Here is a 22,272-nt window from a genome sequence, read left to right as displayed (position 1 = left end):
TTGCGGTGGCTTCTCTTGTTGCAGAGCACGGGCTCTAGGCGTGCAGGCTTCAGTAGTTGTGGCACGCGGGCTCAGTAGCTGTGGCTCGCAGGCTCTAGAGCTCAGGCTCAGTAGTTGTGGCGCACGGGCTTAGTTGCTTCACGGCATGTGGGATCTTCCCGGACCAGGGCTCGAACCCGTGTCCCCTGCTATGGCAGGCAGATTCTTAACCACTGCACCACCAGGGAAGCCCCTCTGCCCATTTTTTAATCAGATTTTTTGGTTTTTGTTATTGAGCTGTATGAGTTCTTTATATATTTTAATTTAAAAAACATAAATAAGAAAAAGTAAACTGTAACAGAAGAAAATACAAGTGGATGTATATAATGTACTTGGCAAATGGGTAATTCCCTTTAGGAGGGTTGTGTGTGTGTGATTGTGTGTGAGAGAAAGGCTCACCCCCTCACTCTCACCCTAAGTTCACCCCCAAAGCAGTCAATTTCACAGCTTAGGAGGGCCTGTCCAAACTTTTTCCTATGCACAAATAGTTATATATACACATATATACAATATATGCACACATTTTCCTCAAAAACATAATTACATCTGTATGTCATTTTCAGCTTGCTTTTCTCACTCACATATGTTGTGGACAACTTCCAAAATAGATACAGATCTTTGTTTTAATGGCTGCATACACAGCATTTCCCACTTTTGACTATGAGGATTTTATTTCCTTTTTATTTCTTACTAATAAGTAATGTTAAAGTGAATAACTTCATATATAACCTTGCATATAGTTGCCGACTTCTGCACTCTCTCCTGGCCTGTGGTCTCAACCCTCTTGTAACAACAGAACAGAGAAGAAATCCCAGCAGCGAGCTGCTACTCTTTCTGCGACCTCAGCCGATGGACCTGGGCGCCTGGGAGAATGCATTCCCCAGTTTGATTGGCCCTGGTTGTGATCAAGCTACTGAGAGAAACAAGTTTACCCATCAGCTCTCAGGGGAATGTTGGCAGGTTTAACCCTTTAAACATAAGCCAAACTCCTCCCCTCCAGATCTCATCTTATGTCTGCCTCACAAAGCCCTCCCAGGGCCCAGCTCATGCTGATATACTATTTAATTCACACAGGAGTTTTCTTACTATATTTCAGTTTTATGAGGTGGGGACCTGTCAACAAGGCAAACCCGAGCACTGCCGGCATCTGCAAACTCCCCTCAACACCGTGCCGTTGTTCTCCCTCCTGGTTCTGCTTGTTTCTCCACCACGTCTTGGTCACTGAGCTGTTCTCCTAAATTCACTGCCTTCATTTCCAACTCTACCAAGTAACAAGTCTCTTAATTCCCAAGCCCGAATTCAATAAATTCCTTCTGTCTAATCACTACCACCTATTCTTCCCAAGTGCTATTGTTTTTTACTGAAGAGATTCCTCTAAGTGGGATCACTGAGATGTAGGGTATATACACTTTAACTTTTAGCAGATAACTGCCAGAAGGGCATTTATAGCACAAAAATGGTGAAAAAAATCCTAAAGTGAAAAGATTGCTGTATTTTAGAAAACATTTTAAAACATTGCTATATTAAAATGCCAAAAACAAACACCATAAAAATAAAAGACAAATGAAAATTGGAGAAAACACCTAAAATTTTTCTGACAAACTGATTCGGTATCTTTATAAAGAGCTTTTAATAATGAAAAAAAAAAGCATTCATATGAGGAAAACACATAAAAGAATAAAGTAGATAATTTAACAATAAGAAATACAAGCGGTGAATAAACATTTTTTAAATGTCAGTATCAAAAATAAATAAATAAGTAAAATAAAATTAAGATATGTAATGTCCAGCATGATGACTATAGTTAATACTATATTGCATATTTGAAAGTGGCTAAAGAAAACAGATCTTGAAAGTTCTCAACACACAAAAAAATTGTGATTATGGTGATGGATGTTAAATAGACTTACTGTGGTGATCAGTATATACAAATATCAAATCATTATTTGTACCCCTGAAACTAATATAATATGTGAATTATATCCCCAAAAATTAAAAACAATTTTATTGTTTAATTATCATTTTTTTCCCTAAATGATAATACTCAGTTTTGTTGTGCGCAGTGAGAGAATTCTCTATATTACTGGTGGCTGTTTAAGTATTTATGCTTAGGATAAATAAAATCGCAATAGGAAAAATCAATTCTTTTGCATTCATAAACACTTAGAAATCCTATGTACTAGAGAATATAATAAAAAGGCAAACCTACAGGAAAAATAGTTCAAGAAATTTGATAAAGGTAGATTTATAAAAGAGCTTATACAAATAAAACTATTAAAACTTTAATTGAGGCCTTCCCTGGTGGCGCAGTGGTTGAGAGTCTGCCTGCCAATTCAGGGGACACAGGTTCGAGCCCTGGTCTGGGAAGATCCCACATGCTGTGGAGCAAGTAGGCCCGTGAGCCACAACTACTAAGCCTGCATGTCTGGAGCCTGTGCTCCCCAACAAGAGAGGCCGCGATAGTGAGAGGCCCGCGCAACCGCCATGAAGAGTGGCCCCCGCTTGCCGCAACTAGAGAAAGCCCTCACGCAGAAATGAAGACCCAACACAGCCAAAAATAAATAAATAAATAAAAATTTTAAAAATTTTAAAAACTAATTGAAAAAAATAGGCTAGTTCACAGAAGAACAAATGTTTTTAAACATATGAAAAGATCATAAATTTCATTAGTATTCTAGAAAATGCAAATTAACGCAATATTAATTACCTTTGGTCAAATTAGCAGAGATTTTAAAACTGATTCCTACAATTACTACACCCTTTCAGGAAAGCAGTTTGGTGACATTAGTCAATTGCTTTTTATAAACTTCTTTCCTTTGACAGTGTTATTTCCCTTTCAGGAATCTAGACTAAAGAATCATTAGCAATTTTAAGGGATGTATATTTAATGAAACAATTTAACAAAGTAGAAAATTAGGAGCGACTGAAATCTTCAATATTAGAAGATAGTTATTAAAAACTATTTTCAAAGAGTATTTCGTGAAACAGTAAAAGATATCTCATAATATGAGATTTGGTGAAAAATTATATGCAAAATTGTATATATAGTGTGATTCTAATTGTCAAACATATACAGATATAAAGAGGTGGTGAAGGAAATGAACACTGATTATCTCGGAATTATATTGGATTGGTTTTGAATGTCATTCAACAGTGCAGGATTTTCAGGGATGGGATTATGGTCTAACTAATTTTGCATCAGGCATATAGTAGGTGGTCCATTAATGTTGGTTGAATAGAGGTGAGTTCACAAGTTAATAGAGGATTTCTATTCTTTGCACTGATGGAAATGACAAATCACAGAAGGAGAAAGAGACCCTGGGGAAAATTACAGGAAATTAGCCGGGAAGTACATAAAGGGAAATTGTGTTGATGCAAACTTTCCGTAAACTGTTTAAATAACATGAGCAAACAAGAAACACGATCCTGTATGATGTGCCACTGCTAAATCTTGACTGGTTGAGCGACTTGACCTCTGCTCTAGGAACTGCCCTACGACGCCCTGCAGTACATGACGGGCGAGTGCAATTACGGCGGCCGCGTGACTGACGACTGGGACCGGCGCACGCTGCGCAGCATCTTAAAGAAATTCTTCAACACGGAATTAGTTCAGAATCCGCACTATAAATTCGACTCCAGTGGCATCTATTTTGTGCCTCCTTCTGGTGATGTAAGTACATATGCTCTTCAAGAAAACTAAAAGCAGTAAAATGTGGAATTCCTCTGATATAGAAAAAGGTGATTTTTTTTTTTTTTTTTAAAGAAGCCTTGTTTTTTGTTAACCATTGTGTGTACTTTCTTCAGTCCTATAGGGACAGAGCAAATCCCATACAAAGATGGAGTTAGTGGTTTCCTATTTGCTGTAATGTGAAGACTATCAGAAATGTTCCTCACCCAAGAATGGCTTCCTCAGTGACCTGAAATCCTCTTATTGTGAATTCAGTGCTTTGGGAAAAAAGGCATGGTCCCCAATTAAAATGGAAATACACATGAGAAGGGCTTACAAAATCGTATTAACGATAATAGTTAACATTTAGATCATGCTTATTTACGAAGCAGTTACATGTAATTATCCCACTGGAGCATCTAATTAACATTTGAGTTATTATTCTGTCTTTCCCTTTTACAAGTGAGAAAGTAAGTTCACTAAAGTTAAATGACTTGCCCAAGATCCCACAGGTAGAAAGGGACAGAGCATCACACCTGCTTCACAAGACCAAGGTTCTCTTCTGCTACTTTTTTCAGTCCTGTCTAGTAGAAGATGTGGTATCTGCCTTCATATCACACAGTAGACTTCTAGGGACTGCTAGCACAATTAAATTGGTTCTCATTTTATTCCCAGAAGTCAAAAGGGCACAAGTTGAAAGTTAAAAAACAGCCACAGGCAACAGAGGCACATAACCATGACCCCATCATCCACTAGGATGGATTCTAGCTGAGGGCAGACACTAATAGATGAAGAGAAAAATCAGTCCCAGAGCCCAGGTCACTGACTGGGTGGGGCAAGTCAACACAGGGAGTCATGGTAACAAGATCCCCAGTGATGATTTGGTAAGTGAGAAGATAGCCAAAGATGAAGTCAGGTTATGTAACATGACCCATCTCGAAAAACCACCAGTGACCAGTCTCCCCACTACCATACGTGTATGGGGCTGGCCAAAAAGTTCGTTCGGATTTTTCTGTAACGTCTTATGAACAGACTTTTTGGCCAACCCAATATATGAATGTTTGCATATGATTATATGAGCATCAGGAAAAGTATGGAATTTTGATAGAAATTCACATAAATAAAATATAAAACGTGTCTGCGTATATATAAAAAGATTTACCATATTAATGGTGGTTATCTCATGATAAAATCTCAGATGATTTTCACTTTTCTGAATTACGTGGATTTATCACAATAAGAGTAAACAGAAATATCAGACTAAAGCGGAAAAAAAAATATTGTGATAAACTAAGAACAGTCATCAGCAAATGCAGCACAGAAAGATTTCTCAGGAAGAATTTCTAAATGAAGCAGCCAGGATATTCCTCTCTCCATTTTCAGATCCATTCCAGTTGAATGGGACATTTTTTTCTCTCTCTAAATGTGTCCATATCTTTTTTTTTAACACTTTGGCCCAGGTTGAAAGAAAATGAAAGCATTCAGTGTCCAGGTTCACAGGCTCATCCACTCAGTAACTTGAGTATTAAAAATTATCTCTTTTCAGTGAGCAAGCTCTACAGGATAATTAGATTTCTATAATTCTAACCTGATTTCCTGATTTCTAATCTCCTGATTCCTTGTTACTCATCTTTGCAGCACAAAAGCTACATCGAATACACAAAGACACTGCCGCTGACCCCAGCTCCGGAAATCTTTGGGATGAATGCCAATGCAGATATCACTAAAGATCAGTCAGAAACTCAACTGCTGTTTGATAACATTCTTCTCACACAGGTGTGTGATCTGTGCAGGAACTGGCTTCTGAGGCTGGAAAGGATGCTCCCCAAGCAGCATGAGACAACACGGTAGAGGCCCAGGCACAGAATTCCATCTCTTCAAGTGGAGAACCACTTTAAGGAAAAGAAAAAAAATACGTAACTTAAAAATGGGTTTAAACATAAAGTAAATGAATGTGTGGGTTTTGTTTTCGTCAGTCTTTTGATTTGGGAAGAATCTTTGAGTATCATTCTGCTTCCAAGAGTTCTTTGAATAATATTCTTTGAGTATTCTTTGATATCATTCTGCTGCTATGAGTTCCATTTTGCCTTTCTTGCTTAAATCATGCCCTAATACATTATCCTTTTTTACTTCCTTTAAAGTGGAAGAAGAATTTCAAAGATACCTGGAAGGAGTTTAACGCCAGAATCCATCTAGAATTCTGCCTATTTTATTTTCTCTCTTACTAATTCAACATTTTTAAATGACTTATCTTTATCAAATGTTCTAGAACATTTAACCTAGTTTACATAGAAATAGTTTCTTTCACATCAATATTTTATCAGATTACATAATATTTAAGGAATATAATAGTAAGTACAAAATAAATTAAAAGGTTTAGGAGAACCTTTGACTCTTAGACATGCGGCTCCACTGGTGAGAGCATAAATGTAAGGGCATGTCGGAGAATGACCTTCCAAGGCACCAGATTTCAGCATGCCCTGGGCACGAGTCAGTACATTTGAATGAAAGATATTTAATCTTGCTTGTCTATTTAGAGATCTTCCTTGTATTGTTCTCCCATTAGAAGATATGCTTGGTTTTTTTTTTATTTTTGAAAGCAAATTAGTCCAAATGGTGAGTTCCTTTAGTGATTGAATGAAATTTTAGTAAGTTCAGGATGTTTATTCAGTCAAGCAAATTATCCCCAAAACTGATTTCGAGCTGGTCTTTTTTATTTTTATGGAATCTCAGATTAATACAAATAATAGTTAATAATTTTATAGTGCTTACTGTATGGGAGCACTGTTCTGAATGCTTTATGTATAACAGTGTGATGCTTACGACAGTCCTATGAAGTGAGGGTGCTAATTATTCCCATTTTACAGCTAAAAGACTCAGACACAGAAAGATTAAGTCATTTACTCAAGGTCAGCTAGTACAATTTCAAGCCAGCACTCAAAGCCAAGCAGTCTGCCTCCCACTAGTTTGGCTCCAGAATTTGTGTTCTGAACCACTACGTGATATTCTTTCTAGATTCTAAACGTGGGATAGGACCTAGAAGGCAGATAACCAGAGATGCTGGGTTGGGAGTGGGGGGCGGGAAGCTAAAAGAACCAGATTAGGAGGATGAAATAGCGTGCTGCCACTGATGGAAGAGTTCATGGAACTTCTGCCTCTGGTCTACTGTAAGATGACATTTACTCATAAGGCAGAAAGGACAAAGATTATTTTTTATGTCCATTTTACACGTTAATACCATTAAAATCAGTTGTTGCCTGAGCATGAAAGCATATATACAGACGTGAATAAGTAGATTGTTAGGAACATCAGTGCCTGAAGTACACAACAGTCTGACAGCAGGAGATTTATAGTGTCTTTTGGCTTTATTTAAACCTGATGGGCTGTAACACATGAAGCAGTGGGCTCAGTCCAACAGAAAATGACTCAGAGCCAAGCAAATAGGTTTAAATACACTTGGGGTATCTTCTCAGTATGTAATTAAACAACCTCTTTCAATATCCTCCAACTCAGATTGGCAAGTACAGTTATAGTAATGGGTAAGCAGGAGTTCAGTGATTCTACATCGGGATTGACCACAATTCAGAGGCAATGAGATAGACCAGAACTGCAGGTCGGAGAGCAAGGTCACGATGGCAAGACCTTTACCTTGTGTATTTAACCAAAATATCTTTTGAAATGACAGGAGCCAGTATTGGAGCTGAGAATGTTACTTCTGCAGAGCTCTTTTGCTTACACTTAACTGCCAGACTCTCTTTAAAAAAAAAAAAAAAAATCTTTATTGGAGTATAATTGCTTTACAATGGTGTGTTAGTTTCTGCTTTATAACAAAGTGAATCAGCTATACATATACATATATCCCCATAGCTCATCCCTCTTGCGTCTCCCTCTCACCCTACCTATCCCACCCCCGTAGGTGGTCACAAAGCACAGAGCTGATCTCCCTGTGTTATGTGGCTGCTTCCCACTAGCTATCTATTTTACATTTGGTAGTGTATATATGTCCATGCCACTCTCTCACTTTGTCCCAGCTTACCCTTCCCCCTCCCTGTGTCTTCAGGTCCATTCTCCTTTTTTTTTTTTTTGCGGTACGCGGGCCTCTCACTGTTGTGCCCTCTCCTGTTGCGGAGCACAGGCTCCGGAGGCGCAGGCTTAGCAGCCATGGCTCACGGGCCCAGCCGCTCTGCGGCACGTTGGATCTTCCCAGACCAGGACACGAACCCGTGTCCCCTGCACCGGCAGGCAGACTCTCAACCACTGGGCCACCAGGGAAGCCCAGGTCCATTCTCTATGTCGGCATCTTTATTCCTTTCCTGCCCCTAGGTTCTTCAGAACCATTTTTCTTTTTTTTTTAGGTTCCATATATGTGTGTTAGCATACGGTATTTGTTTTTCTCTTTCTGACTTACTTCACTCTGTATGACAGACTCTATGTCCATCCACCTCACTACAAATAACTCAATTTCGTTTCTTTTTATGGCTGAGTAATATTCCATTATATATATGTGCCACATCTTTATCCATTCATCTGTTGATGGACCCTTAGGTTGCTTCCACGTCCTGGCTATTGTAAATAGAGCTGCAGTGAACATTGTGGTACATGACTCTTCTTGAATTATGGTTTTCTCAGGGTATATGCCCTTTTCTCCACACCCTCTCCAGCATTTATTGTGTGTAGACTTTTTGATGATGGCCATTCTGACTGGTGTGAGGTGATACCTCATTGTAGTTTTGATTTGCATTTCTCTAATGATTAGTGATGTTGAGCATCCTTTCATGTGTTTGTTGCCAACCTGTATATCTTCTTTTTTTTTTAACATCTTTATTGCAGTATAATTGCTTTACAGTGATGTGTTAGTTTCTGCTTTATATGTATATCTTCTTTGGAGAATGTCTGTTTAGGTCTTCTGCCCATTGTTGGATTGGGTTTTTTGTTTTTTGGCTATTGAGCTGCATGAACTGCTTGTAAATTTTGGAGATGAATCCTTTGTCAGTTGCTTCATTTGCAAATCTTTTCTCCCATTCTGAGGGTTGTCTTTTCGTCTTGTTTATGGTTTCCTTTGCTGTGCAAAAGCTTTTACGTTTCATTAGGTCCCATTTATTTATTTTTGTTTTTATTTTATTACTCTAGGAGGTGGGTCAAAAAGGATCTTGCTGTGATTTATGTCATAGAGTGTTCTGCCTGTGTTTTCCTCTAAGAGTTTTATAGTGTGCCAGACTCTCTTTTGAATAAGAAAATCGTTTCAACCTAAAATATTGTGAAACTAGAAATGGAAAGGCTAAACTCCATGATGTCTCCTTGAAAATGGATCCCATTTATCTTTATTTGTTTAATAAAAGGGCAACGACCATTAGATTTCAAACGGTGTTTGTGAAAACTCTAAGGAAAAGTGGTAAAAAGGAAAAAAGCTAAGTTATATAATTACAAATAAATAACACCCTTTTGCTCTTAATTCTCAATATCAGTTGGATATTACTTTTAAAACAAAGCCCCCCAGTTATGTGATTTTGGTGTGTGAGAAATAGGTATAGGAATGTTTGTGTTACTAAATTATTTTTCTTACATTTTTGAAGGGCTATAGGGCTGAGATTCTTTTTTTGGGGGGGGGTTTTTCAGTGGAGGCACAGCTCTTGTTAGAAAATAGGAATGGTTGAGTTTATAGTATATTGTATGCACATCAAAATACAAATAGAAATCAGCATATGATTCTTTAAATGCAATGGAAATAGATATTTCAGTAGTTTGGGCCAAACGTTCATTACCTTCTTTGTTCTCTGTAATTTGTTTTATATACTTAGTTGTAAACCTAATGTTTGGGGATCATGATAAAAGATTACTATATTGGCATATCCCTTTTTTTGCTAGCATGTAATTAACACTTACCAACATTTAATTTTTTTATTGCACAACTTCATAGGAATGTGTTAGGTAGCATTAAAAATCTCACTAGAAACTTAAGTAGAAGTAACAGTCAATATTTATAGAATAGAGCCAATATAGACACTAGAAAATATAAAATCTGAAATAACACTAAACACAATTCCCATGGACTGGAAAAGTATGAGATATATTCATTTATATTCTAATAGTGCTTGTTCTCTCTCAACACACACACACACACACACACACACACACACACATTCATTTATTCTGAGGATTTAAAGGGTTTTCCCAGAAAATATAGATTCATTTGCATGGTGTCACTATAAACATAAAAAATAAAAATTGAAATGAAATTCCCCTTCCTTGCTTCCAGTGTGAATCCCTAAAGTCTGCCTTATCGCCATAACTCTTCCAACTGCTTAGAGGAGATGAGCTTATTTTCTTTGTCCTCTTGGTTCAAGGAAAAAAAACTCTATCTCTGCTTTTGGCAACCACTAGGCACCAGAGTTATATATTTTGTGGCGAAAGCAAAAACCAGATTTCATCCTCCTGGGCTTTGATGCCCGTCATCACTTGACCACCACCACCCCCAACATGAACGCTTTTTCTCCCTCTGTCTGTATCATCTGCTCTTCCCCTGACCCCCGGGCAGCACAATGTGCAGCTTGTTTGCTTCCTCCAGACCCTCTTTTGCCTCTGAACATTGTACATGACCTTCTACCTTCTACCAATTGCTTTTCTCCTGAAACTCCATTCCCATGCCTGTTATCATCACTTCAATAAATCTCGTGGGGAGAAGAATCATAGTCAAAATAGCAAAGTATCAATAGTACTCATTCTTATAAAGTTTACTTTAGGAGTTTTCCTATCCAGCAATTCTTAGACTTTTATGAGGATTTCTTTTTTTTTTTTTTTTTATGAGGATTTCTGATTCGTAGTTTGGATTCTTTCCAGTCTCGTTCAGCAGAGTCTGGTGCAAAATCATCGGATGAAGTAGTATATGAGGTCGCTGGTGACATTTTGGGTAAACTTCCAAACAACTTCAATGTGGAGTCTGCAATGAGGAGATACCCAACCACTTACACTCAGAGCATGAACACGGTGCTTGTCCAAGAGATGGGACGGTTCAATAAGTTGCTGCAGACCATAAGAGAATCATGCATTAACATCCAGAAAGCAATCAAGGTAAGGGGAAGTACAGCAAGGAAAAATCATTGAAATAAACATCATTCATTTACTCAGCAAATATTTATTGGGCACAGCTTCCGTGAAAGCACTGTTCTTGGTTCCGGAGATAGAAAAAAAAAATCCCCACCCTTAAAAAGTGTATCGAAAAAAAAAAAAAAAAAAGTGTATCGAATTCTGGGGCTGACAGTTAATAAATGTGTAAATGAGTATAGAATGTGGTACATATAGCAATCGTTTGTTGGATGGAACATATGCTAAGAAGGCATAAAATGTTAAGGAGTAAGACAAAGCTTCTGCTCTCATAGAGCTTCTTAGGGAGACAAACAATTAAAAAATGAACAAATAAATTTATTTTTTTCAGTCATTGGTAAGTTCAGTGGAAAAAAATAAAATGGGATAAGGATGTAGAGAATGATGTGTGGGAAACTCAGTCATTTGGGGTCAGGCCGCTCTGAAGAGAGAGACCTGATGGGAGGGACAAGCCATGGAACGTTTGGGCAGAGGGTCCAGCCAGCACAAAGGCCCTGAGAAAACCAGCTTGGCGTGGTCCAGGAGCACGGTAGGGAAGGCTGGCTTGTCTAGAGTAGAGTGAGCACGAGGGAAATGGTAGGACAGAGAGAGGAAGGCACGGGCTTCATGATGGCCTTGGCCAAGGTTAGGATCTTCAATATTATCCTGAAGTGTAAAGGTAAAGGGAGGCCTTCAGAGGGATTTAAGTGATGAAATGAAATGATCTATTTTATATTTTTAAAGTTTGCTCTGACCGCTGCAGAAAGGATTGTAGGGAAACAAGAGCACAGGCAGAACCCAATTATGTGATTGCAGTAGTCCAGCTGAGTTGGTTTCTTGTAGCAGTGGAGGTGGAGAAGAGTGGTTGGATATGAGTTATTATGGAGAGAGGAGTCTGCCCGGCTGGCTGTGGTATAATCTGGCTGGTTTGGCTAAGAAGTATTCAGTGTCTTGTGTTTCTCCTTAACCTGGTCCTCCCTGTATCCTTCCTGGAAGATGAAGGCCTGGCTTTCCGCATTCTGGGAGATAAAAGGGGAAACAGGCCTCAGGGAGCTCAGCAACCAATACACATGAATTCACTTAATTCCTGATTTCAGTGTGGGAATTCTGACCCCACCTGAGCCTGGCATCCCCTCCACTGTAGGGATGTCTTCATTTTCCTTTCCAGGTTTCATTCAAGGTGAATAAGGTACAGTTTTGTGGGAGAAGACCCAGGAATCTATTTTTTAAGCCAGATTTCAACAATCTTCATTTAGCACCACCCTCCTCTCCTCCCTTTCAGCTAGGGCCATCAGTTCCAAATATTGATACTTTGAGCATCCTAGTGTATATCTAGTCGATTCTTAACTTTCCCGTCTGCCAGTTTCTCCTGACTACTAAGTCAACTACCAACAGTCCACATGCTTTCTAGCTCCCAATATTGCCTTGCCTCTTCCTATTTTTCCTGCACTTGTAGGCTTTTTTTTTTTTTTTTTTTTTTAGCCACGCCGTGTGGCATGCAGGATCTTAGTTCCCTGACCAGGGATCGAACCCGCGCCCCCTGCAGTGGAAGTGCAGAATCTTAACCACTGGAGTGCCAGGGAAGTCCCTAGGCTTGTGCTTCTAACAAATAAATTCCTTTACTGTTGTTTCAGGGTTTGGGGAAGGAGGCAAATGAAATGTGGATGTTTAATCCATTAAATTTTCTCTAAAATCTTTTCCATATGTTAGTTGGAATTATATTGTCAACTATGAAGAAAACAGAGATGATGATGGCAACTGGCCCAATTGCAGGATCAAATAAAATTTTCAAGGGCCTCAAAGTGTTACCATCTCTTAGGATCTTCAATTTTATTCTAAAGTGTAAAGGTAAAGTGTAAAAGTAAAAAACCCTTCAGAGGGTTTTAAGCAATGAAATGAAATGATCTATTTTACATTTCAAAATGGGATAAGATCAATTAGACTTCATAGTTGCAATCCAGGATGTCTTAACCTTTCAAGGCACTTTGTATCATTTTCCTCATTTTATATTTATCACTATCCTTTTAAGAAAGCAGGACAGAGATATATTAGTTGTCCATTTAATGGACAAGTAAACTAAGTCAAAGTTAGGCTGTGATTTAATAGCTAGTGAGAAGCCAAGTGTTGAGATCTTCCAGGGTGGAAAAAATGGGTAAAGGGGGTCAAAAGATTTCAGTTACAAAATAAATAAGTTATGGAGATGTAATGTACAGCTTGGTGACTATAGTTAATAATAGTGTATTGCACATTTGAAAGTTGCTAAGAGAGTAGATCTTAAAAGTTCTCATCACACACACAAAATGCTGTAACTATGTATGGTGATGGATGTTAACTAGACCTACTGTGATGATCACTTCACAGTATATACAAATATTGAATCATTATGTCATACATCTAAAACTAATGTTGTATATCAATTATATTTCAAGAAAAGAAATTTTCCATTAAAGTTTGATTAGATTACAATTGTTAATATTTTTCTAAGGAATAATTCAAAGACTCCACAACTTGTGAGCAAAAGAAAGTATCTTTTCTCTTTTTGCTATATGACTCAACTAATCATAATTGTAAACAAATACAATTATAAAATTATTCATAACCTAGAATACAGTTGTGTTAAACAATGGTTAAATGCGTTTCAGGGGCTTGTAGTGATGTCTACAGATCTTGAGGAAGTGGTTAGCAGCATTCTGAATGTCAAAATTCCAGGAATGTGGATGGGTAAATCATACCCAAGCCTCAAACCACTTGGGAGCTATGTGAATGACTTCCTTGCAAGACTAAAGTTTTTGCAGGTGAGTTCATCCAAATGCTCATATATTAAGTTTCTTCTGATTTCATTTTCTTCATCAGGTTGCCTAACGTAATAAGTATGACTCTCTAGTTTTTCTGTGCATCCCAGGCACAAATGACCACTCCCCAATATTGCATATAGTTTGTGTAACTGTTACATGGAATTGTCAAAATACTGACATTGGAAGTAGAACCTCTGAAAGCTTCTTTAGGAGCAGGTGTTTGTGTTCAGTGAAGTTAGACATTCAAGCCAAGGACATTTGAAGAGGGAAGAGGACTGGCTATGTTGATATTTCCATTAAATATTTAGTTTTAAAAGAGATTCCTACAGCACAGCATCTTAGAAAGCCAGACAAGCTACTAGTAAGGAGAATTATTTCTTCCTTGTCCAGCACCCCTCCAGGTCGTGAAATCACTAGATTGCTGTTTCAGCCCAAGTCAGTAATAACCTCAAAGGCTAATTGTCTTGGAAATGTAGAGTGGGCAGAAGCCTGCCTCCTAATTATCTGGCAATGTTGGTGCTTAACTATGTTATTATTAACAACTATATTTCTTAGAAGTATTGATTAATTCCCTAGGTACTATACATAATACATCAAAAATTGCCTGTGAGGAGATTTCTCCGGGGATAAAATGACAAAACACCCCTTCCATAATATAGGCCTTCTTTGATACTAGACTTGGTACTGAAGGATTAAGATTGTTCTTGAAAAGTGAAGACTCTACCTTGGATTCTTATAGGGGAAAGTTCTTCAAATTCACTTCTTCAGACTGACTTCTATAATTTACTATTAGAGTCAGTAACTCAACTACTTGTTATAATATATGATATGAACGGAATATCCAGATATCTTGATATTTATAAAGATCTTAAGCTCTCACTACCCTGTATCTTCTGGAAGTTCCTGTTACAATATTATGTCTTCGTATGTTAGATTCACTGTATTTTGGTGAAGTAGAAGGGAAGACTTCAAAAGGAATATTCTACCGGGTACTAATAACCAGAGAGGAAAAAAAGTGAAAGAAACATTATCGTCTGACCAGACCTTGTAGGGAGATCTTCTTTTATTCAATTAAACAACATGATGTAGCGTGCAATAATGTATATTAGAAACTCACTATTGTATGGAGCTCTTCTGAAGGAATCACTGGGCATGTATAAAACAGACATTTGTATCTACATTCACACACATTATGATTCATATCATTGCATGAGCTGGTGCAATGGATACGAAATTGAAGTCAGAACGAACGCTGGATATGTTGCCTATTTTTCAAACTTTGATAGTATGACTTTTTATTCCTCAAAGTGTTAGCTTATTTGTTAGTTTACCTAGAAGATAATAGGCGGAGTGTTTGTGGCAAATTGTACTAAGCCATGTTGCATTCAAAGTTGAAAGACCCTGTTGTCAGGACACTTGTGCTTTGACACCACAGCAATGGTACGAGGTTGGCCCTCCCCCGGTGTTCTGGCTTTCTGGCTTCTTCTTCACACAAGCCTTCCTGACTGGCGCCCAGCAGAACTATGCCAGGAAATACACCATCCCTATTGATCTTCTTGGGTTTGACTATGAAGTGATGGAAGACAAAGAATACAACCATGCTCCGGAAGATGGTAAGTGCAGCGATGGAATGAGTTGGCTTATATTTCAACACTGAACAAAAATGTAACATTCTTGCTCACTTTACCCAGCTGCTAAAAATTTAATCATCATGTATGTAACTTACCCTCAGATGGTTAAGGAAAAACAATTTTGTGAAGAGACAGAGTGAGCAAGAGAGAGCAAGAGTAAGAAAATAAATGGGGATGAAATTAATCTGAGGAAGGAGTAGATGTCCCTTGCATTGTTTTCGTTTTACAAAATTGTGTAATTTTGAAGTTATTTCTAAAAAAAGTTAGGTAGAAAGGAGTCATCAAATTAACAATACATGGGATAATCAACCACAGTCTTATGGTGACCTTGGGGAATTAAGGCAGCACAACATTAAAAAGAAGGATCTCTTGGTCCCTCGAAGAGCACACCTTTGCAGACTCCTAAAATATGTGTTCTTTCCTGTTATATACATCCTTCCAAAACTTAATACAGTTAATAGCTAATATGAGCATATGTTCTGTGATTGAAACATTGTGAGGAAATTTATTTTCTTAATCATTTGTCTTTTTAATACTCAGTGGCTACCCTAATGTTTTATTTCAAATTTAATGGAAGGGGCCACTACCTTTCAAAAGTATTATTTTAAAAATACTATCGATTTCTAATTTTACCAAAATGGTGTTGTCTTTAAATGACAATTTCTAAATGACCAATAATGTGCCCTGGTTTTACTAATGTGTCAAAGATAATCCTGCTTCCTTATGCATCACTGAATGGTGAATTCACTGGCTCGCTCTGTTAGACACTGGGGAATATCAACAGTGAAGACTGTAGGCAGGATCTTGACCCTCAACTAATCTGTACTCTGGTGGAAGATACTAACAAGTAGATGTGTCATCACAACAGCGTGTCATCATCCTATTACTGCGCTGGGTGGTTTTACTTTACCTTGACTGTCAGAAATCTCAAGGAGGGTCATAACACTATGAAGCAGTCCTACTACTGTTCCCTGGAAGAGTTGCTTTCCCACTTTCAAAGCAACCACGTATGCCTTCTTTGTCCTGCCCCTTGCCCCCGCATCTCACCTCATCCTTCATTGAAAAAATAAGCAGCCATCAGAATAGGGCTTTTAGCACAACCGAATCCATAAACCTGTTGACTGCTGCACCCTCTGGTAGTTCAGATCCACTGGATAGTCCAGATCTCATTTTTTTCCTCCTGCCAAGGGTTTTTATCCTTCAGTTGTACCCTCTGTTTCTAGAATCAGCAGTTTTCTCCCTCACTACTGGATAATTCCTACCAGCATGCAACCAGAATCTCTCATCTTACAACAAATCAACAAATGCCACTTGTCTAAATATCCGTATCCCCTCAGCTACTGTCCCATAATCTCTGCTCCCCTTTGCAGCACAATTCTCGTGCCGTCTCCAGCTTCTCACTCCCTCTTTCCTGTCTACCTTTCATCCTCTCCAGTCAACTGATGCTCTTCAGAATTACTAATGACTTCCATGTTGACATATCCCATGAATTCTCTTCTGTCTTCATCTTAACCTCTTAGCAGTCTTTACCAGTTGACAACTTCTTCTTTCTAGAGACATTCTTCTCATTTTGTTTCTAAGTCATCACCCTCTCCTGATTTTCCCTTTCTTACTGGACACATTCATGCTTTTTGCTAGCTATTCCTCCTCTCAATGTTGGATTTCCCAAGGACCCCAAATGCATTTCTCTTTTCTAATTGCATCCTCTCCCCAAGTGACCTCATACTTTTTTTTTTTTTTTTTTTTTTGCGGTACGCGGGCCTCTCACTGTTGTGGCCTCTCCCGTTGTGGAGCACAGGCTCCGGACGCGCAGGCTCAGCGGCCATGGCTCACGGGCCCAGCCGCTCCACTGCATGTGGGATCTTCCCGGACCGGGGCACGAACCCGTGTCCCCTGCATCGGCAGGCGGACTCTCAACCACTGCGCCACCAGGGAAGCCCGACCTCATACTTTTTGTGTCTTTAAATATTACCTCCTGGATTATATCTTCCAGATTTGAATGTCCAGTGTAAATCTTTCCTCTAAAATCCAGACCTCTGTATCCAACTGCCTGCCTGACATCTCCACTTCTGCTTTCTCCGGGAAATGTAAAACTTATAATGAATTGCGACAAATGGCACCACTGTCCAGCCAGAAACCCATGGATTCTTCGTTCTTCTGCTCCCTCACATACTCACATCACATGCAGTTGCTCATCTACAATGCTGCTGCCACCTCCATTTTTTTTTTTTTTTTTGGTGGTATGCGGGCCTCTCACTGCTGTGGCCTCTCCCGTTGCGGCACACAGGCTCCGGACGTGCAGGCTCAGCGGCCATGGCTCACGTGGCTAGCCGCTCCGCGGCATGTGGGATCTTCCCGGACCGGGGCACGAACCCGCGTCCCCTGCATCGGCAGGCGGACTCTCAACCACTGCGCCACCAGGGAAGCCCTGCCACCTCCATCTTTATTCAGACTTTTGCTCTAGCCTCTTATCTTCCTACAAGTGTTACACTCTTATAATCCTTCATTTCTACAGAAGCCACAGAAGTTTTTTAAAAATGTAAACAGATCATGTCACCACTAAGCCCCCATTGAAATTCAGATGACTAAGTAAGTTAATAATGACATTTTCCCTTTGTAGCTAGAATAAACTCTAAACCCCTTACCATGACTATGAGGCCAGGCACATTCTAGCCACTGTCCACCTCTGGAGCCCATCCTGTGCCACCCCACACAGGGCACACTGGACCTTCTCACAATTCCTAGATCACCTCAAGCTCTTTTCTCTTTGGGATCTTTGTAGTACTATTCCTAAGCAGACTTAGCATGGTGGGCGCTCCTCAAACTTCAGGTCTGAGCACATGTTATAGTTCATCAGAAAGCACTTCCTTATGGTTTGACATAAATATACTACCATGTGTAAAATAGATAGCTAGTGGGAACCTGCTGTATAGCACAGGGAGCTCAGCTCAGGGCTCTGTGATGGCCTAGATGGGTGGGATGGTGGGGGAGGGAGGTCCAAGAGGAAGGGGATATGTGTATGTGTATAGCTGATTCACTTCGCTGTGCAGCAGAAAACTAATACAACATTGTAAAGCAATTATTTGCTTTACAAATAATTGAAGAGTGAGGGCTATCTATTGAAGCCCTCACTCCACCTTGTTAGCCTCTCTTACAACTTTGCTTATTAACTTCAAAACATTAATCACACTCTGTAATTATTTCATTTCCTTCCTTTTTTTTTTTTTTTTTTTTTTTTTGCGGCATGCGGGCCTCTCACTGTTGTGGCCTCTCCCGTTGCGGAGCACAGGCTCCGGACGTGCAGGCTCAGCGGCCATGGCTCACGGGCCCAGCCACTCCGCGGCATGTGGGATCTTCCCGGACCAGGGCACGAACCCGTGTCCCCTGCATCGGCAGGCAGACTCTCAACCACTGAGCCACCAGGGAAGCCCAAGGAAAGTTTTCTGAAGAGCTGTGGCTGATTCTTAAGTATTTAAATCAGATGGAATAATTTTTTTCCCTCAATTTTCCTTATATCATTATGATAAAAGGCAGAAGATGGCATTTGAATTGAAGTCTGAGTAGTATATGCTGCCCATCAAAGTTATGTTTTTGAACTCAGTTAAAAGAGAAGTTAGGGCTTCCCTGGTGGCGCAGTGATTGAGAGTCCGCCTGCCGATGCAGGGGACACGGGTTCGTGCCCCGGTCCGGGAGGATCCCACATGCCGCGGAGGGGCTGGGCCCGTGAGCCATGGCCGCTGAGCCTGCGCGTCCGGAGCCGGTGCTCCGCAATGGGAGAGGCCACAACGGTGAGAGGCCCACGTACCGCAAAAAAAAAAAAAAAAAAAAAAAACAGGAAAAAAAAAAAAAAAAAGAGAAGTTAAAAAAGCATTACCTGAAGTTTATAAACTAGTTAATATCTAAGATTAAACTCTTGAATTTCCAATTGTTATATATAAACTCAGATGTTGTACAAGGTAGTTGCTATTTCCGTTTACACTGATTTACTAATTTAACCCACAACTGCTCTTATTAAAGATCCAAATTTATTAAAATCCAAAATTATCTTGAAAACAGTGGAGCAGGTATAAAGCACAACTTATTTAAAGATCAATAAAGACCATTTAGTGTTCCAAGATCCCATAGTAGAGTAGCCATCAGTTAAATAAACCAGTTTACTGAATACCAAAGAATCAGCCCAGGTTTGATTTACAGTAGCTGATAGAGGTTCACTAAATCATGAATTTTATTAATTTTATACACACAAACATTTTCCCCCAAATACAGATATCCACAGCTTAGCCTTTTTGTCATTCTAGCTTTTTCCTTCGTGCTTAGCAAATTACCAGAAAGAAAGGAGATTCCATGGAATGATTTGGAGCAATGGAATTTTTCCCAAGGAACAATTTCTCATGGGACCCTAAGGGAAGGAACACAGATCCGACCTGAGAACAACTGGGGCTAGAAGCACAGTTTCTTTCTCACCTCTACCAGTCCACAGTCTGTCTCCTCATACAAACTTCAGGATATGCCTGGTTCTGGGGCTCATAAAGAAGTCAACCTCATTTACCTAATGTTAAATTAAACATCATGGGAAAAGCTACTCTTTTTTAAAAATTTTTATTTCATATTGGAGTATAGTTGATTAACAATGTGTTAGCTTCAGGTGTACAGCAAAGTGATTCAGTTATACATATACATGTATCTATTCTTTCTCAAATTCTTTTCCCATTTAGGTTATTACAGAGTATTGAGCAGAGTTCCCTGTGCTGTATAGTAGGTCCTTGTTGGTTATCTACTTTAAATATAGCAGTGTGTACACGCCATTCCCAAACTCTCAGTCTATCCCTCCTCCCCCACTCTTCTCCCCCCAGTAACCATAAGTTCATTCTCTTAAGTCTGTGAGACTGTTTCTGTTTTGTAAATAAGTTCATTTGTATCATTTTTTAATAGATTTCACATATAAGTGATATCATACGATATTTGTCTGACTTACTTCACTTAAAATGATAATCTCCAGCTCCATACATGTTGCTGCAAATGGCATTATTTCATTCTTTTTAGTGGCTGAGTAATATTCTAGTGTTTGTATGTACCACATTCATCTGTTGATGGACATTTAGGTTGCTTCCATGTCTTGGCTTTTGTAAACAGTGCTGCAGTGAACATTGGGGTGCATGTATACTTTCAAACCATGTTTTTCTCTGGATATATGCCTAGGAGTGCGATTGCTGGACCATATGGTAGCTCTATTTTTAGTTTTTTAAGTAACCTCCATACTGTTCTCCATAGTGGCTGTATCAATTTACATTCCCACCAACAGTGCAGGAGGGTTCCTTTTTCTCCACACCCTCTCCAGCATTTATTGTTTGTAGATTTTTTGATGATGGTCATTCTGACTGGTGTGAGGTGATATCTCATTGTAGTTTTGATTTGCATTTCTCTAATAATTAGCAAGGTTGAATATTTTTTCATGTGCCTCTTGGCTATCTGTATGCCTTCTTTGGAGAAATGTCTATTTAGTTCTTCTGCCCATTTTTTGATTGGGTTGTTTGTTTTTATGATATTGAGCCACATAAGCTCCTTGTAAATTTTGGAGACTAATCCTTTGTCAGTCACATCGTTTGCAAATATTTTCTCCCATTCTGTGGGTTGTCTTTTTGTTTTATGGTTTCCTTTGCTGTGCAAAACTTTTGAATTTAATTAGGTCCCACTGGTTTATTTTTGTTTTTATTTCCATTACTCTTGGAGACAAATTGAAAAAGATCTTGCTGTGATTTATGTCATAGAGTGTTCTGCCTATGTTTTCCACTAAGAGTTTTATAGCATCTGGTATTACATTTAGATCTTTAATCCATTATGAGTTTATTGTTGCATATGGTATTAAAGTGTTTTAATTTCATTTTTTACATGTAGCTGTCCAGTTTTCCCAGCAGCATTTATTGAAGAGACTGTCTTTTCTCCATTGTATAGTCTTGCCTCCTTTATCGTAGATTGACCATAGGTGCGTGAGTTTATTTCTGGGCTTTCTATCCTGTTCCATTGATCTATTTGTTTTTGTTTCAGTACCACACTGTTTTGATGCCTGTAGCTTTGTAGTATAGTCTGAGCCAGGGAGCCTGATTCCTCCAGCTCTGTTTTTCTTTCTCAAGATTGCTTTGGTTATTCCGGGTCTTTTGTGGGGTGTTGTGTATTTTGGGGTCATGAGAAAAGCTACTCTTTTTTTTTTTTTAAGTTGGTGGTTCTATAGCCAATTCAATACAATATTCTGTATTGAGTTGAGCATTATTATTATTATTTTTTTAGATGTTGGGGTAGGAGTTTATTAATTTATTTTTGCTGTGTTGGGTCTTCATTTCTGTGTGAGGGCTATCTCTAGTTGTGGCAAGCAGGGGCCACTCTTCATCGCTATGCGCGGGCCTCTCACTATCGCAGCCTCTCTCGTTGTGGAGCTCCAGACGCGCAGGCTCAGTAGTTGTGGCTCACGGGCCTAGTTGCTCCGCGGCATGTGGGATCCTCCCAGACCAGGGCTCGAACCCGTGTCCCCTGCATTAGCAGGCAGACTCTCAACCACTGCGCCACCAGGGAAGCCCCAGCTACTCACTCTTAAAGTGACTTTTAAAGTGGCCACAATGCCATTGTAAATCTATCTAGTGTTAGTGTCATACATTCTAGATGTGTTTGCCTAAGATTCATCTTATCTGAACTACTGGGCACTACAGGGTGACTCAGAGTCATCAACAGGGAGAGCACTACAAAGCAGGAAGGGGACAGGAAGGAGTGAACGAGAGGGCCTGGGGATGCTGTGGCCGCCACCCTGTGCTGACCATGGCTCACAGAGGCAAAGGTGTGACACAGAGCAAGAGCACCTGTGAAACAGGACCCAGTTAGTATCTCCTGTCATTTTGTATTTTGTGTTTTCCAAAAGGCCCTTATTGACCATGAGAAACAAAAACATATTTGATTGTCCCTATCACATTTCTTATAAAATTGTTGTTAGGTAGGAGGGAACTTTTATCCCTACTGCCACTTTTCTTAGGTGTTGAAATGAACTCTTCTCTTTACTCTCTCTGACATAATC

General features: G+C 39.3%; 1 protein-coding gene across 1 annotated transcript in view; it reads left to right on the top strand.

Moving 5' to 3' along the window:
* DNAH7 (dynein axonemal heavy chain 7) overlaps positions 1–22,272 on the top strand; it is a 250,715-nt gene that overhangs the window by 222,483 nt on the left and 5,960 nt on the right. Inside the window, exons 58-62 of the mRNA XM_033400318.2 lie at positions 3,524–3,709; positions 5,345–5,482; positions 10,544–10,774; positions 13,429–13,581; positions 15,017–15,194. Coding sequence (XP_033256209.1) covers positions 3,524–3,709; positions 5,345–5,482; positions 10,544–10,774; positions 13,429–13,581; positions 15,017–15,194 — 886 coding nt within the window. The remainder of the gene's footprint in view (positions 1–3,523; positions 3,710–5,344; positions 5,483–10,543; positions 10,775–13,428; positions 13,582–15,016; positions 15,195–22,272) is intronic.

Source organism: Orcinus orca, chromosome 7 (assembly GCF_937001465.1).
Source record: "Orcinus orca chromosome 7, mOrcOrc1.1, whole genome shotgun sequence".
Classification (NCBI taxonomy): domain Eukaryota; kingdom Metazoa; phylum Chordata; class Mammalia; order Artiodactyla; family Delphinidae; genus Orcinus; species Orcinus orca.
This window is presented reverse-complemented; position numbering and strand designations above follow the sequence as displayed.